Here is a 15,655-nt window from a genome sequence, read left to right as displayed (position 1 = left end):
GACAAACACAGATAGTCTTTTGATTTAACTTTATAACAAAAGAAAGAATGACACATCTCTACCAGATCCTCTTTAATCCCATGAGGCCTCGGAAGCTATCTCATTTAAACTGCTCCGTGAGCTTGTTCTGCGACATGAATGCGGATGGGGGGTCAGAGGTCAGGGCAGACAGGCTACCACAGATGAACTGGAGGGAGGTAAAGTACAGCCCTGTCTTACCACAGACCTACAGGTAACAGACCATCTAAGGTGGGGACAGACTGACGGATGTGCTGCCGACAGATGGACAGTCAGCGCTGGACGGCAGGATCATCTCCCTAAGCCTCTGAGTCATCCTCAGAGTTGTCGGTTCCGATCCCGGTGACGTTGGTGATCCAGGGGAAGTAGCGGGACACGCGCGTGTAGATGCCGTACTTCCCGTGCTTGGCGCACTCCTCGCCCCAGCTCACGATGCCCGTCAGGAACCAGGTGTGGCCGAAACGCGTGGCGTGGGGCCCACCGCTGTCCCCCTGGCACGAGTCCTTCTGCTCCTTTTCGTAGCCGGCGCAGAACATGAAGCGCGAGACGCGCTCGGTGCTGCTGGTCTTACAGCGCGTCCTGTCCACGTGCGGCACCTCCACCTTCTGCAGGACGGACGGCTGGGGCCCCTGGAAGCGCAGGGCGCCCCAGCCGCTGACCAGCGAGCCGGGGGCGTCCCGCAGCAGGGCCTCGGTGAAGTCGCGCGGGCCCAGGCAGAGGGCCAGGCGCTGGTCGGACGGGACCACGGGCGTGTGCAGGCGCAGCAGGGCGATGTCGTGGTTGTACTTGCTCCGCTTGGCCTCGTAGCGAGGGTGGACGTGGTGCTCCGACACGGTGTGGTCGCTCTCCGTCCCCTCCTCCACAAACAGGTTGTGCTCCCCTGATGGACGGGGATGGAGGGAGAGAGAAGGGGATGGATGGATGGATGAGTGGGTGGGTGGAGAGATGGATGGGTGGATGGATGCATAGATAGACATTTAATATATGTTGTTACATGTGTGAGAGTCACTGACCGGCTCTGACAAAGAACATTCCTACTTGTCCTTCCGTCAGACAGTGGGCAGCAGTGATCACCCAGACCTCGCTGAGCAGAGCACCACCACAGAAGCTCTGACGTGTAACCCGGTTCATTAGAGACACCTAGCGCACGCAAACACAAGCAAGCACAGATATAGACATACGTATGTCAACACCAAGAACCCTTCCACATAATAATGTGGTCCTAGAACTCACGGACACTGTAGTGAAACGACACTTTTGACAGAATTTTGATCGGATTTTGAACGATTTTTCCGTCACATTTTCCGTCTCTTTCGTCCCCTTCGCTTCCACACAAACACGGAACACATTTCGTCGTCCCTCCTACCTGCCAGGGCACCTCCCCTGGTATGACGTCGTTACCCCCCACGATGCGCTTGTCGGAGGACGTTTTCTCCAGGATGGTGGGCAGGGTGGGGTAGAAGTCCCAGTCCGAGAGGTCCCCCACCCCTGGCGCGACAGCAGGGAGCGCTGTGGTGTTGTTTTCCTCTGGCCCTGCATCTTCAGAGGTCAGATTAACAGAGGAAGACTCTGGTGTTTCCGTCATGTTGAAGTCTGCGCTTCTCTCCTGGTCCCTGTCTGTTGCGGTTATGATGGACCTGGAGGACAGCGCGGACGTCACAGCCTTGCCAAGACGACCACATGGGTATTCACCTGGCACACACACACAGAGAAAAACACGCACACAAACAGACAACAGACACAAGCACACACATGACAGAGAGAGGACCACCGTTAAAGGCACGGTTCACATCCAGTGGTTCATCAAAGCAGTAAGGCTGAAGGCTTAGCTAGTGGCTAATTGTCTTGTCAGGTGATCACCTTGAGGTTCACAGCTCCTCTTGTCCTGAGCCAGCTTCCATCCTGCTGCGCACTCACACACGGCCTGCTTGAGAGCATCCACGACGCAGAAGTGAGAGCAGCCGCCATTGTTCCTGTCACACTGCCTGGCAATTTCTGGGATGGGGTCAGGGGTCAGGGATTAGGGACAGCGGTCAAACACATAATCATTATAGCCTGAAGCTGCATAACTCAAGAGAGGGGCTGTGATTGGCCTAGAGTCTAACCTATCTCACAGTTCTTGCCGTTGTATCCGGGCTGACACCAGCAGATGTAGGCGCTCATGGCATCTGTACATCGAGCCCCGTTCTGACAGGGTGAAGACTCACACTGGTCCCCATCTGGACAGAGACAGACAGACAGACAGACAGACAGACAGGAGGCCAGCGCCATACTAGTAGATTACCACTGTGTGAATACAAGATGGAAGGTAATCCAAAGTAGGTAAGTACACTTACCAGTATAAGCGCCCCAGAATTCCCTCTAAAATAGAGATCAGAGATGAGAGAAGTGTTATGGATTGCTTCTGTCTGCCAGGCCACACTGAAACCATAACCCTAAATGAATCGGTTCTGAAATGAGTCTCTAGAGAGACCGCCGGTCAGCCGCGTTTCAGTCTACCTACGGTTTTCTCGGTGTCCTCGAAGACCTCGCGGGCCTCCTCCAGGTCGCAGCGCTCCTCTATGCACTCTCTCTCCAGGTTGCCCGCTCGACCCTCCTCCATGAACCCCGTGTTGAAGCGCTTCTGTCTGCTCAGCACTTCCAACGCAGACCGCTGAGATAGAAACACAGACCCTGTTTATGTGTGTGTGTGTGTGTGTGGATGTGTGTGATTGATTGTCAGTGCGTGTGTGTGGGTGTGACAGAGAGAAAGAGAGAGAGAGAGAGAGAGAGAGAGAGAGAGAGAGAGAGAGAGAGAGAGAGAGAGAGAGAGAGAGAGAGAGAGAGAGAGAGAGAGAGAGAGATTTGTGTGTGTTGTGTACGTGTTCATTTGAGAGAGAGTGTATTGCGGGCACAGAGTCAGACTCATTAGCATTTTCATATCCTAAGTCAAACAGGATTCCAACAATCAAAAGTGTACACTTTCAGATGGTCACCGTAAGCAATATCAAACCACACATTGGTTGACTGCCAGTGCCACGATAGTGACGCTGTATAGGTCATTCAAAACCCCTAATCCTAACTTCTTTATGTTCTTCCTGTTTCTTACCTGACTCTCCTGCTCCCATCCCACTGCCCAGCAGCACACCAGCTGTGAAGACCAATAAACACACGTTCGTCATCTTCTCCTCCTCGCTCTGACAAACTTCCTCTCTGAGTGAAGCCACAGAGGACTGAACTGAACTGACCAAACACTCCAAAGTACAGCACACTGTTTGCACAGAGTACAAACACGTGGTGTGGGTGAGTGTGTATGTGTGTATTCCTGTGGGTGCCTGTGTGGGTTAGTGCCTGTTAGGGTACTACAGGGATGTGTGTGTGTGTGTGTGTGATGTACTAACTTGATTGTCTGCTAAATGAAATTACAAGAGTAGCCAACATAGTTGGGCAACACATTCAATATTGACCAACGTAATAGCAGGGTCTACTGCCCCAGGAAGTGAATAAGGGGGTAGCTGTGGTCAACTGTCCTGTGCTGGGACCAGACTACAGTCTGCCTACTCAGTGTCCTCCTTCAAAAGGCCCAGTAGATGATGAGTCAACCAGTCATCTGAGGTTTCTCTAGCTGAGCCTTATTAGGTGGGGAGGGGGGGGGGCAACAGCATGATACCACTCTGCACTGCTCTTGATGGTAATATACTGTAGTAGTATAAAAGAATATGGATATTTCAATTACTTTAGAAGGAGTTCTGTAGAAATCATGGAAAATGGGTTGTAGGGAAAATGCACTCCAGAGTGTTACGTAAACGTTGGCATGTTCCATTCGTCATGTAACCTAACCTCCTGAGAGAAGCTAAATTACTCTTTGATGGACAAGAGCTTCGCTTGGCCTTGTGCCATACACATCAAACTGTCAGCTCCCTCGTAAATAATCTCCACCAATCAGAGAGCTCTAAATCTAAAGGGCAGGGTCAAGTGTCAGGTCAGGCACAGGGCCAACATAAAAGGAATGAAGCAATCAACAGCTCAATCTAATGGACCTGAGCAGCAGTCATTGGCATTAAGAACTACATGTTCTCTATGTGTCCTGCATTTGTACCTCAGTCTACCACTCACCAAGTTCAACTGTACACCTTTAGACCAGGAGGGCATCTTTGTGGTGCACGGGTCAAGGTTGGTGATAGATACAAACTAATTGTCCCTTTTTAACTGTCACAGAAGTATGTCCTTTTGGTGGCTTGCTACAACTGAAGTGGAACACGGTTAAACCAACTGGTCACCACCATACAAAGACATACAACGAATAACAGGTGGCTGGCATGCAACAGTTTTCTGATGAACTGATTAAACTGTATTCACTAAACCAACAGGAACAACAGACACATTGTTATGAATGAACCCAATGAATGGATGCATGGATTTCATATGAAAATCAGTGCAAAGTTTGTGTTGTGAAACTGTTTTGGCCAGTTTAATTCATTCTAATAACCCAGTTCATTCTATACTTGCTTCGGTTCAGTCCTGCCCCTTACCAGCTTGATACTTGCACCTCATTTGCCCACCACGAATTTACGTAACCGCTGGTTGCCATCCAAGTTGTTGAATAGTGACTGCGCTGACTCTCGGTACTCCAACGTGGTTGGAGGATGCTGCGTGGTAAGCTTCCTCGTTGCTTCATCGCCGTCAATAATATTGGACTCTTGAAAAATGTAAAAATGTAACAAGAAAGTAATGATGGATTGGACATGATGCTTTCTAAAACAGAATTATGCCAGCCTGTGCGCATGTGTTTTTGTGTTTGTGAGATAGACACAGCGAGTGTGTTAGCGAGTGTGTGTGTACATGAGAATGAAAGCGTGTATGCGCGCGCGCTTTACTATAGATCCGAACTGTTCTTCATTCCACCAGCGCAAGGGAAAGAAGAATTCCACCCTTGGTTTGAAGAGATCGTACCATTTTTACGGCTTTTCTGCGGGTTTGAAGTTTTCCACTGAGCTTCCCAGACCCAACAGAGGGCTCTATGAGCGGGAAAACGTCCAAACCTAAGGAAGATGCAAACAAAGGTAAGATTAAATACCCCACAGGATTTTGATCCGATAATTTAGATTACTGCGCACATCTTTAAGACAATAATATTTTGTTTCATGTTATTTATTTATTACTGTAATGCAAGTATGCTTTATGCTACGATTATGGTAGGATTTCAACGTTTTACCACCATATTTAGTTAAAAGTGGAGAGTGGCGACTGTTTTAATAACGAAGTTTGATCTGTAGTCATATTTATGTTGACAGGATGAGATGTGTAGGTTACATAGGCCTACATCCCCAGAAAACATGCGCTACTCTCAATCCAAACATTTCCCTCTGGTATTTTATGGCATTATTAAAGGCACCACGCGAAACACCGCAATGGAGACTGGGAAACTACATTGCCATGGAGACAGAAAGGGAGTAGCCTGAGATCTCCCATCACGTGCATACAGTAGAGACGGAAAGGGAATGGCTCATTCATGAACCTGACGTCAGCAGAATGTGGCTGTCAAGAAAAGCGTGTAGAACCAATAACGCACTACTGGCCACGCTGCTAGAGTAATAATGCACTTTTTCTTTTGACGTGATATTGAGCTCTTAAAAAGAATAATCTGTCGTGATTCATCATCTCCATGATAAAGGAGTCAGCACACAACATCTAGCAGAGATGAACCACACTCTTGTTATGTACTTTTGCCATGTGGCGCTCTAGCTTAAATGTCACTCTTGAGGACTATAATGATATTCTAGAGGTGGATGCTTGAGTTTGGTGCAAAGGAGACTCTCTCTCTTTCCCTCTCTCACACACACACATTCCCACCCTCTCTCTGTTTGATTTCTCTCTGTTTATTCCCCTCCTCCATCTCTCTCCCTTCCCCCATCCCCCTCTCTCTACCTCCTCAGGATTTCTCATCTCCCTCCCTCCTACAGCCCCTTCCCTCAGGGTTAGGTGTGGTTGAGCCATCTCCCCAGGGCATCAGTAGCCTGTGTATTTTTAGACTATTGTCGGGGATTAAGTTGATAAAGACTCAAACTAATTAAAATTTGAATTAATTCTTGTGTTTTACAACGTTAAATAAGGAGCAGTTGGGGCCAGAGAGTAGATAAACTGGAGGATTCATTTGATTAGATACCAGAACACTTAATTACTCTCATCTCAGGGGAGAGAAGGAGTAGGTGTCATTTTCTGTCATTTTTCTTCATTCATTGTTATTACAGTAAGACCAGCCAGGCTACCCATCCTTGAGCACCAGGGGGCAATGGTGTGAGAAGGCAGTCAGAAAGACAGACTGACAGGGTTTCGTCTGTGTACAGTTAAACATCATCGATCACTATACTGCCCGACACAGGAAGTGTGTGACTGTAGTCTCTGATACCCTTAGACGATTTATGTTTGTTGGCTGACATGCTGTTGTCTTGTAGTGGTGGTTTGTCACTGAGCTATCTTTAGAACTTGAAGCCAATCCTCCAACTATCAGAAAATGATGCCCACAGATGGCGGCTCGATGGGACTTGTGTCGTCCACACACACAAACACACACACACACACACACATTAAAGATCTGATCTCGTAAAGTATGAGATAGTGATGATGGCTAGCGGGTCACAGTCTGTGAGAGCAACTCCAGCGCTGCCTCCCAGGACGGGCAGTCCTCCGCTTCAGATGGAGGTGTGTCTACCAGATGGACGTCTCTCAATGCTCCCCAGCTCCACAGCCGGCTCCCTGGCAGCCCTGCCCTCCACAGGCCCCCCTGCTGCCTGGAAGGCTGCTGCCCACCGAACCTGCCATGTGCTCGGCCACGATGGGGCTCTCCCTTCCCTCCACCTGGGGGCTTCTCATCAGGCGGTAATGAGACGAGTGTTCCCTGCCCTAGATGTGGTGGCTTGTGTCACGCTTTCCCCCCCAAACACACGCACACACCCACACACCACACTCCATGTTATAGTTCTTAGCACTTAGCACCCAGGTATGCACACTGACTCCATCTAGTGTCTCTATCGTGTAACAGCAGTCACCTACAGGGCTGCGGGGAGATTGAACAGAACACGGGTGCGATTAGTTAGGCTCTCAACAATCAAGTTAATAGTTTCAACTTGTTTCACTGGGATTTTGGCCTACTATGCTCTGTGACTACAGTCCTTTGGAATTCTGTGATGAGGACGGTAGACCAACTTCTGTTTTTAAACGGATGATTCGTCTAAAACCAAGAAATGGCCTAGGGTAATATAATTGGCCTTCCCCAGCTGTAGCATTATAGTATGTCCAGAATATTGTCTACCTCAGCATACTATCAATACTCAGGTGTATGGATTTTATAGCTTGAGTTGACAATATAGACTTTCAATAAATCTGTCAATTTGACCACAAGAGAAAACACAGGCCATTTGGCAGCATCTACAAAAATCCTTTATAGGTCCAGATGTATACAAGTTTCCTAAAGGCTATTACCTATACGGTCGGGGCCTTAGGGACCGCTGGTGGTATTATTGGTTTCTGTTCGATCAGCGATGCTTTCCTTGAGATGAATCATTAATGAACCTTTAAAGTCATAATGGACTTGTGCTATAATGGCCTGGCTCTATAATGATCTCCGATCACCACCACTCGCTCGGGCCTAATGGAAGGGGAGGCCTTTGAGAATTCTCAGCTTGGGAAGTCTCTCTTTTACTGGGCATAAGAAAAGAGAGCTTAAAAGTGACCAAAAGGCTTCGTGGCTCACCGAGCGAAAAGCATGACTTTCCCTCTTCGAAGATCGACTTCAGGTAATTGTCAGTTCTTTCAAAAGTATAGTAACTGGTTTTCTGTTTTTCAAACTGTTTTGCTGTTGGATCTGACAGAATGAAAATGATATATGGCAAAGTTGCAAAGTTGCTTGCTCCTTTTATTGATGTTATATTCAATAAACTCCAGAACAAACGAACAGCTGTCTTTCCAGTTGAGCGCTGTCCGTGGTGCTGAAGTTGGTATTTAGTTGAACTTAAGTCTATGGCCAGTGACTGTTCAGGAGGAACATATATACAGACTGAACTCCTGTGTTCAAACTTTAAGTAGGTTTGCTACTACTTGCTACTTACAGTTGTACAAGTCCTGTACTTTTAAGTAGGGTGAACCAGCTGTGGACTGCACAAGTATGTCAACACCTTATTGACATATTTACTACAAATACAACTGTCTTTCACCCCCCCCTCCCCTATACTGTTTTAGCCTGTTACGATATTATTCACTGTCTCTGCTTGGTGCATCTGTTTGGGGGTGGGTGGGGGGATTACCACACGCACAGCACGACGAGAATACTGATGATGATTATGGTGGGGATGAAGATGATGACGGTGGTGTTAACATTTAGGCTGTAAGTTACCTAGGTAGCGGTGAACTGTCAGCGGATGTCCTGTATAGTCCTTGGCGACGTTAGTGCTCTCCGTTCTGTTCCCTTTGGACGCGGAAAGGACGACGGTGTTTTCTCTCAGAATTATTAAGCAGAAGAAGACAGTATAGTGGCTTAAACATTGTCCGTGGGTTATTTACTCTGTTTTAGACAGAGTAGCTTCGCTCTCCGACCCGCGCGCAAGCCGCAGCTCATCCCAGAGTTTGGGAGGTGAACCTCTGCACCAAAATGAGCCCCCCCTCCTCCCATCCCCTCCGCGAAGCTAGATGTGTTTAGGGCTCGAGTCCCGGTTCACCTCGTACTCAGTAAGAGGCGTGGCAGCAGATCTGTGAACGGCGGGGATGCCTCGGTCACCAGCCACGAGTTGGTTCATTGATAAACATTTGGACGACTGCATTTTTCTCACGGAGAGCGAGAGCACCACTGTCGGTGCAGCCTACGCGTAGGAGAAGCTGCAGTGATCAACAAGAAACCAGTTCAACTAGCTGTTGATCCCCCACCGCCTGCGCGAGGTTCATCTGTCCGGGACATCCAGAAGCTTATACAGTGGTTATAAACAGGTTGTCAGACCAGTTTTTTCCCCAGGATGACTTAATCACCGCACCTGCACACTACGATGGATTATAATCGGTTATACTATAAGACAATGATATTAATGAGATTTCCACGCGCAGTTTTTATTGTCTGGTGAGGAGTGGATTTGGACTTTTCTCACGGGACGTTTTGCCACACCAAGCCGCCAAGCTGGCTATGGCCGCGGCAATCGCCAGCTCCCTCATTCGGCAGAGGAGGCAGGCGAGTGAGCGCAAAAAGGCGATTGCCTGCCATGGTGCGAGCAGCCCCAGTAACAGTAAAGGGACGGCTGAGAAACCGAGCAAGCTGAACGTGTTCTCGCGCGTCAAACTGTTTGGCTCGAGGACGAAACGGAAGAGAAGGCGACCACCAGGTCTGCTACTGAGAGGAATCTGTTTATGCGACTGGCCTGAAGAGCTGTCATCTTCATGCCCCTCCTCCACCCCTCCTCATCATCGCCACCAACTTCGTCAACATCCCCACCATCATTTTAAGCAGAATCATAATCACAATCATTTTTCTCAAAGCCATAATCCATAGCCATTCACCCGTCCACCTCCAGTTCCTATTCAGGATTGTTTTTATGAGGATGAATGATAGAGAAAAGCTGTCATAACGCAGCACAGCAGCACAGCTGCAGATCACTGAGTGGGGGACTAGTCCCTGCATGCCTCTGACAGCTGGGAACCAGGCACCGTGTAATACTGGGCCAAAGTCAGTGGCTTCCATCAGAAACCTCCTAAAAAACATACCCGCACTCACAGATCGCACAACTCATCCATTGACGTCTCCCACTACCCCAACGTACAAACCTCCGACCCATTCGCACAGACAACCAGAGCATCTTTTCTGTACGCACCAATCTGACATCTTGTCAATATTTCTCTGTCTTTCTCTCCATCCCCCCTCCTTTCCCCCTTCATCCCCCTTCCCTCTCTCCTCCATCCCCCCCCCCCCCTTCCCTCCCCTCCGGACGCCACCTCTGCTCCAGAGCCCCAACTGAAGGGCATCGTCACCAGGCTGTCCAGCCGGCAGGGCTTCCACCTGCGGCTGCAGGCAGATGGCACCATCGATGGCACCAAGGACGAGGACAACAGCTTTGGTAGGGCCCCTGCTCCACCTTCAGCCTAAAGCTCTGCACTGACTAGTGGCATGGTAGGGCTTAGCATAGAGACCTGTGAAGATAGGCCCAGGGCACAAGACAGCAGGCCTTCTGATACTGGAAATCCTGTGGTTCTACATGACTGGAAATAGGTCTCCACGACATCTGATTGGCCGATTAGTTAGGCCCCAGTTGGTATAGCCTATTAAGCGTTCCCTTCTATTTGTTTTCATACATTCTCACGCAATGTTGGTTCGTGTGTCGTCCGACCTTTCTGGTTCCTGCGTTGCGTGTCGTAGCCGTGTTCAACCTGATTCCGGTGGGACTTCGTGTGGTGGCCATCCAGGGGGTCCAGACCAAACTCTACCTGGCCATGAACAACGAGGGCTTCCTCTATACCTCTGTAAGCTCCCTCTGCCTGCAACACACACTCTCGGACACACACATGCACACATGCATGTACACATTATGCGGATTATTCGATCCATATTTATATGTCATGTTCATATGTCATGGCATGAAAACACACACTTAATCTCTGCCCGGGCCCTCCCCCATTCATCTCTACTGGGCGTGCTCTAGACTCTATGTCTCAGACACTCAATCTGTCTTCCCTCTGCATGCGTATATCTGTAGCTCTCTCTCCCCCCCTCTCTCTTTCTCTCTCTGTCTCTCTTCCTGAAAACCATCTTGAACTGATACATGGTTTGTATTCTCCTGGAGTTGCCCGTTACCATGGAGACCCATGCATAAGGAATATGCAAATGTTTGACCTGTGTGCGTAGGTGTGTGTGTGTGTGTATCATACAACACTCTCTTTGGTGTTGACAGGTACACTTTTCTCCATGGCCATATTTGAGCCGGACTGAGGTTTAGTATTGATCTTTGTCAATGAGGTTATTGATCCAAGTCTACCAGTGTCGTGTTTGTGTGTGTGTATGGCGTGTGTGTAGGAGAGATCAGCATGTCCCGTGCACTCAGGGTGATGTGTGGATGTAGGGATCAGATTGGACCACTGGTATACAATTCACATCTGACAGGGTGAACTCATTACCATCATTTTCTCCCCGTCCTTATCTCACTATTGTATATATCTGTCTTTCTCCATCTGTTCCCTCTTTATTAATTTCATTTTCTATCTCTCTCTCTCTCTCTTTTTTTTTTCTCTCTCTGTCTCCCAGGAGCACTTCACGCCAGAGTGTAAGTTTAAGGAGTCTGTGTTTGAGAACTACTACGTGACTTACTCTTCCATGCAGTACAGACAGCAGCAGAGTGGGCGGGCCTGGTACCTGGGCCTCAACAAGGAGGGCGTGGTCATGAAGGGAAACCACGTCAAAAAGAACAAGGCCGCCGCCCACTTCATCCCGAAACCACTCAAAGGTGAGTGGGCCTCGCTGAGCATTCTTATCAGGTCCAGTTAGACTTGGTATTGAAGGCTACGTGAATGTGGTCTAGTTCTGGCTTTTGTGTCCTAGCTCTTAATGTGGCCTCATCTTAATGCCGGTCTTGTCTTTTTACCTGTCTGTCTATGTGTCTGTCTGTGTGCCTGCCTTGCCTGTCTGTCTGTGTGCCTGCCTTGCCTGTCTGTCTGTCTATCTGTCTGTGTGTCTTGCCTGTCTGTCTGTTTGTCTGTGTGTCTGTCTGTGTGCCTGCCTTGACTGTCGGTCTGTGTGCCTGCCTTGCCTGTCTGTCTGTGTGCCTGCCTTGTCTGTGTGTCTGTCTGTGTGCCTGCCTTGACTGTCGGTCTGTGTGCCTGCCTTGCCTGTCTGTCTGTGTGCCTGCCTTGTCTGTGTGTCTGTCGGTGTGCCTGACTGTGTGCCTGCCTTGCCTGCCTGCCTGTCTGTCTGTCTGTCTGTGTGTCTGTAGTGGCCATGTACCGGGAGCCATCCCTCCACGACCTGACGGAGTTCTCCCGCTCCGGCAGCGGGACACCCACCAAGAGCCGCAGCGCGTCCGCCCTGCTCAACGGAGGAGGCAAGACTCCAGACCACGAGTCCACATAACCTCCACACACACACGCTCGCTCACACACACACACTCACACACACATGGGTCGTGTGTGTGGCAGAGGAGTTAGCCTGGTCTTTACTGACTACCACTGTGACTCTGATGTAAATACTGTCCAGTCCCCCCCTGTCTCTGCCGGGCGGGGGAGGGGGCGATGCTGAGCCCTGCTGCGGGCCCCTAGCTGCTCCTCCCTGGGCCTCATCTGAAGCATCTCTCTCCCGGCCTGGAACAGAGACAGAGACGGAGGTCACACACACACACATACAGACATACACATTAGCACAAACATACACAAACACACACAAGCACACACACACATTGAAAGGGCATGCTATGTGTTTAAACTGTGATTGTTGATTAGCCATGAGAGGACGAGTGACTGAGTGACACCCTCCCAGGTACACTATGAACAACCAATCAGATCTCCCGTCCGACATTCCTAAGGAGCTTCTGCACAGCCAATGAAATTAGTGTTCCTGTGTACCAAAGACTCAATGTGTTTTCCCTCAATGGTTTTTTCAAAAGGAAGAAATAGGAAAGAGAGAGAAAGTATGATAGGGAGAGATGATAGAAAGTGATTTTTTTTCTCCATTTTTTTTTAAGTAGAATGGGCAATTTAGTCATTCATATGTGTTACTGTGAGGCTGCAGTACGTTTACGCTCCCATGTTGAAATAGCTTACTTCTGAACACAAACCAACACACACACAGATGTACATGTGATTTAGTCCCTCAGGCTTACGGTTAAGAGATACAATGCATGCATGTACACAGGTGTTCAGTCATTGTCGTTCTTGGTGTGCAAGCCAGGTTTATCACAAGTACCGGTACACCCCTCCCCACCACACCCTCCCCACCCTACCCTACCCTACCCTACCCTACCCTCCCCCCACCACCCCTTTCCCCAACACCCCCCCCCACCCCACCCCCGGTAAAGGAATGTAGGGCAGTGTGACAGTGAGTGTGTATTTCTCCCTCTGTTCTTCCTCCTAGAGATGCCGGGGCAGAGTAGAGGTGGGGCACCCGAGCACAGCCCCCCCTCCCTCGGCCCCCCCCCCCCGCCCCCCACCTCCCCGCACACACCTTTCATAGCCAATGTATACATGAGAGATATACTAAATAAACCCTTTGTATGGAAACTGTTCACCTGTCAACCTCCTCCTTTGAGTTGAGTTTGTCTGACCTCCTATTACACACACACACACACACACACTCATATACACACACAGCCTGTCCTCCATCATAGCTTTTGTGATGAATCACGCAGATGGCCCCAGAGGGAGGGCCTGGCTGTCGAGGGAAGTGGCTGTGGTCAGAAGGACTTAGACACCGAGCGATGGAGGGTTAAATTCCAAGGCTGGCCGGTGGTGAGCCTTTAGCTTAGTGGGTTGGCGCATACAATACATGAACTATATTATTACACTGCTTGTTACACTTTGATTACACACTGTATGTGTCTTAATAGCACTGTAATTTAAAACAGATCTTTGGGGGGGATGATCCTGTGCATTTACGGACAACCAATGAAGTCAATACATTTAATAAGAGTAAAAATATAGGGATATGGTCTACTCTTGGCAGGCATGGGCACATGGGCCTGCAGGAAGACAATTACATTTAGGTTGATTTAACTTTATTAGATCACAGACAAAATGCTCAGGAGGCATCTTGGAAGGAACAACATGTGCCTAATCAGAGTGAAATAGATTGATCCTACCCGGAATACAACTTGTCATTGTTTGCATTGGAGACATTCATTGTACTACAGATCAAAGCTTGGCACATCTCCAGGGAGATAAATATACTTCAGAAGATATTGAGAAAATTCTTCACAAGAAAATAAGTTCTGTTTACTGTAGCGTACAGGGCGCTGTAGCACGAAGGCACATACTGCAGCACACAGGATCGAAACTGCAGCCGCAGCATTAATACTGGTCATTCTTCAAGCCCTGCTCTTCATCTTCAGTTCATCATCATCATCATCTAGAACACTATAATGAGTCTCATCATTCTTGTGAGTGCAGCGTGTGGTTGGACGGTCAAGGTTCTCTGGAGCTCTCCAGGGCAGGCAGCACGGCATCACTTCTCGTTCTCAACAGGATGTGTGGCCGACGCTGAGTCGCTTTGCAGAGAAAGAAAAAACACTGGCTTTATGCATTTCTTGTATTTGGGTGTGAGTGTGTGTACGTGGTTTTGTACTTGCTTACACTTAGCTTTGTACGTGTGTATTCTGTCAATCTAATATTCTAAAAACTAAAAACGAACAATTATTGAGGGATGTAACAATAGAATATTGTGGCCATGCAGGGAACACATTAAGGACGGATTCCATCTAGTGGCAAGGGAGTGCTACTACATATTTTGGAAGTTAGGTGCGATGGCAAAGCAAATGCATGAAGGATTTGGTGAGATGCAAGAGACCCGCTTACCAAACAAAACGTATAATTCGGTTCTCATTCTCACAATAAACAGAAGAAGAAATAGGACAGGACTTCTGTCCTACGACAGAGGCACCCACAAACATCGACAGATTGCTGCTTCCTTCACAACCACGCAGGATAATATTATGTCCACCAGGTAGCGATCATGAACCACATTCTGCATTGTAATGTTGCATAATTACTTTATCTTGGAATATAGTGTGTAGAACGTAGCTTGGAAATATAACCACCATTGCAGTCGCTTCACTTAATAGTTGGAAGTGCAATAATAAAGATAACGTTTATGTTGTTTTCGCCTCGTGCTTGTTGCCATATTTATAATGACGATTCCTCTAAGGTTACCTTTAAAGGTAGTTCAGAAAGTATTAAGAACGTGTAGTATTATTGAAGAATCTGTAAAAAAAAAAATATATAAATAAACGGTCCTGCAGTGCTTTCATGTAACAATACAAGGAGTCATAAAAAGAGGGTGTTGAGGTGAAAAAAGGAAGGGAGGGAGAGAGAACTAAGGGAGGCATAGAGAGAGAGAGAGGGAAGGGAGGGAGATGGTGGTGATCAGAGGCAGCAGCGCTCTGTGTCGTCAACTCAGTCTCACATCATTAATTCCTCTTCATCAGACTCACCCAAACCACATCCCCAGAGTGCGATTTATACAATAATAAACAGGGGGGTCAACTTATTTTCCAGGGCGTAAAGTAATATTTACGATTACAGTAAGAACGATATATAAATGTATCGACCTACTTGGGGGGGTCCAAGTCTTAATTAGGGGGGTCAAACGCTTCTCAATGTCAATCATTACAATGATTCTGATCTTGAAACCCAGTTTTTATGTCCACAAGAGGATTCTTATTGTGTCCTGTCTTCAGCTGAAGGTTTAGTAAACTGGCCGTTACTGTGAGTGATCCCTCGCCCCTGGCCCCTACTGTACTTTTAGAGGTAGCACTAGTAGTGAGCTGTATGGAATAACACTTACTACACTTTTTCCATGTATTTTTATTTTTATGGACAACTGTTGGAGAAACTGAAGAGGGCTTTCCTTGTGCAACGCCCCTGCTCTGAGAACATGTGGCCTGGGAGTAATTGGTTACAACTCCAACAGTCAAATTAGTTGGCC

The 15,655-nt window shown here is 48.2% G+C and overlaps 2 protein-coding genes across 6 annotated transcripts; one reads left to right on the top strand and one right to left on the bottom strand.

Annotated features, from left to right (window-relative positions):
* Positions 1-20: 20 nt before the first annotated feature.
* On the bottom strand, positions 21-3,235 carry f9b (coagulation factor IXb). 2 transcript variants are annotated; one of them, XM_062485776.1, is made up of 8 exons: positions 3,107-3,235; positions 2,522-2,691; positions 2,355-2,379; positions 2,124-2,237; positions 1,879-2,013; positions 1,385-1,710; positions 1,032-1,158; positions 21-898 (listed from the first exon to the last, which is right to left on the bottom strand). In XM_062485776.1, the coding sequence occupies exons 1-8, from the start codon at positions 3,177-3,179 to the stop codon at positions 318-320; spliced, it is 1,551 nt and encodes a 516-aa protein (XP_062341760.1). In that variant the 5' UTR covers positions 3,180-3,235; the 3' UTR covers positions 21-317. The 2 variants fall into 2 exon arrangements, with proteins under 2 accessions (XP_062341760.1, XP_062341761.1); XM_062485777.1 differs by having other exon boundaries at positions 2,522-2,671; positions 3,107-3,208.
* Positions 3,236-4,032: 797 nt separating this feature from the next.
* Positions 4,033-12,693, top strand: fgf13b (fibroblast growth factor 13b). 4 transcript variants are annotated; one of them, XM_062485780.1, is made up of 6 exons: positions 4,033-4,170; positions 4,906-5,060; positions 9,981-10,091; positions 10,391-10,494; positions 11,273-11,471; positions 11,958-12,693. In XM_062485780.1, exons 2-6 carry the CDS (start codon positions 5,018-5,020, stop codon positions 12,092-12,094), a joined length of 594 nt encoding a protein of 197 aa, XP_062341764.1. In that variant the 5' UTR covers positions 4,033-4,170; positions 4,906-5,017; the 3' UTR covers positions 12,095-12,693. The 4 variants fall into 4 exon arrangements, with proteins under 4 accessions (XP_062341764.1, XP_062341765.1, XP_062341766.1 ...); XM_062485781.1 differs by lacking the exon at positions 4,033-4,170 and adding an exon at positions 4,596-4,653; XM_062485782.1 differs by lacking the exon at positions 4,033-4,170 and having other exon boundaries at positions 4,822-5,060.
* Positions 12,694-15,655: the final 2,962 nt, after the last annotated feature.

Source organism: Osmerus eperlanus, chromosome 19 (assembly GCF_963692335.1).
Source record: "Osmerus eperlanus chromosome 19, fOsmEpe2.1, whole genome shotgun sequence".
Classification (NCBI taxonomy): Eukaryota; Metazoa; Chordata; class Actinopteri; order Osmeriformes; family Osmeridae; genus Osmerus; species Osmerus eperlanus.
Note: the sequence above shows the minus strand (reverse complement) of the source record. Positions and strands in the feature narration are given on the sequence as shown.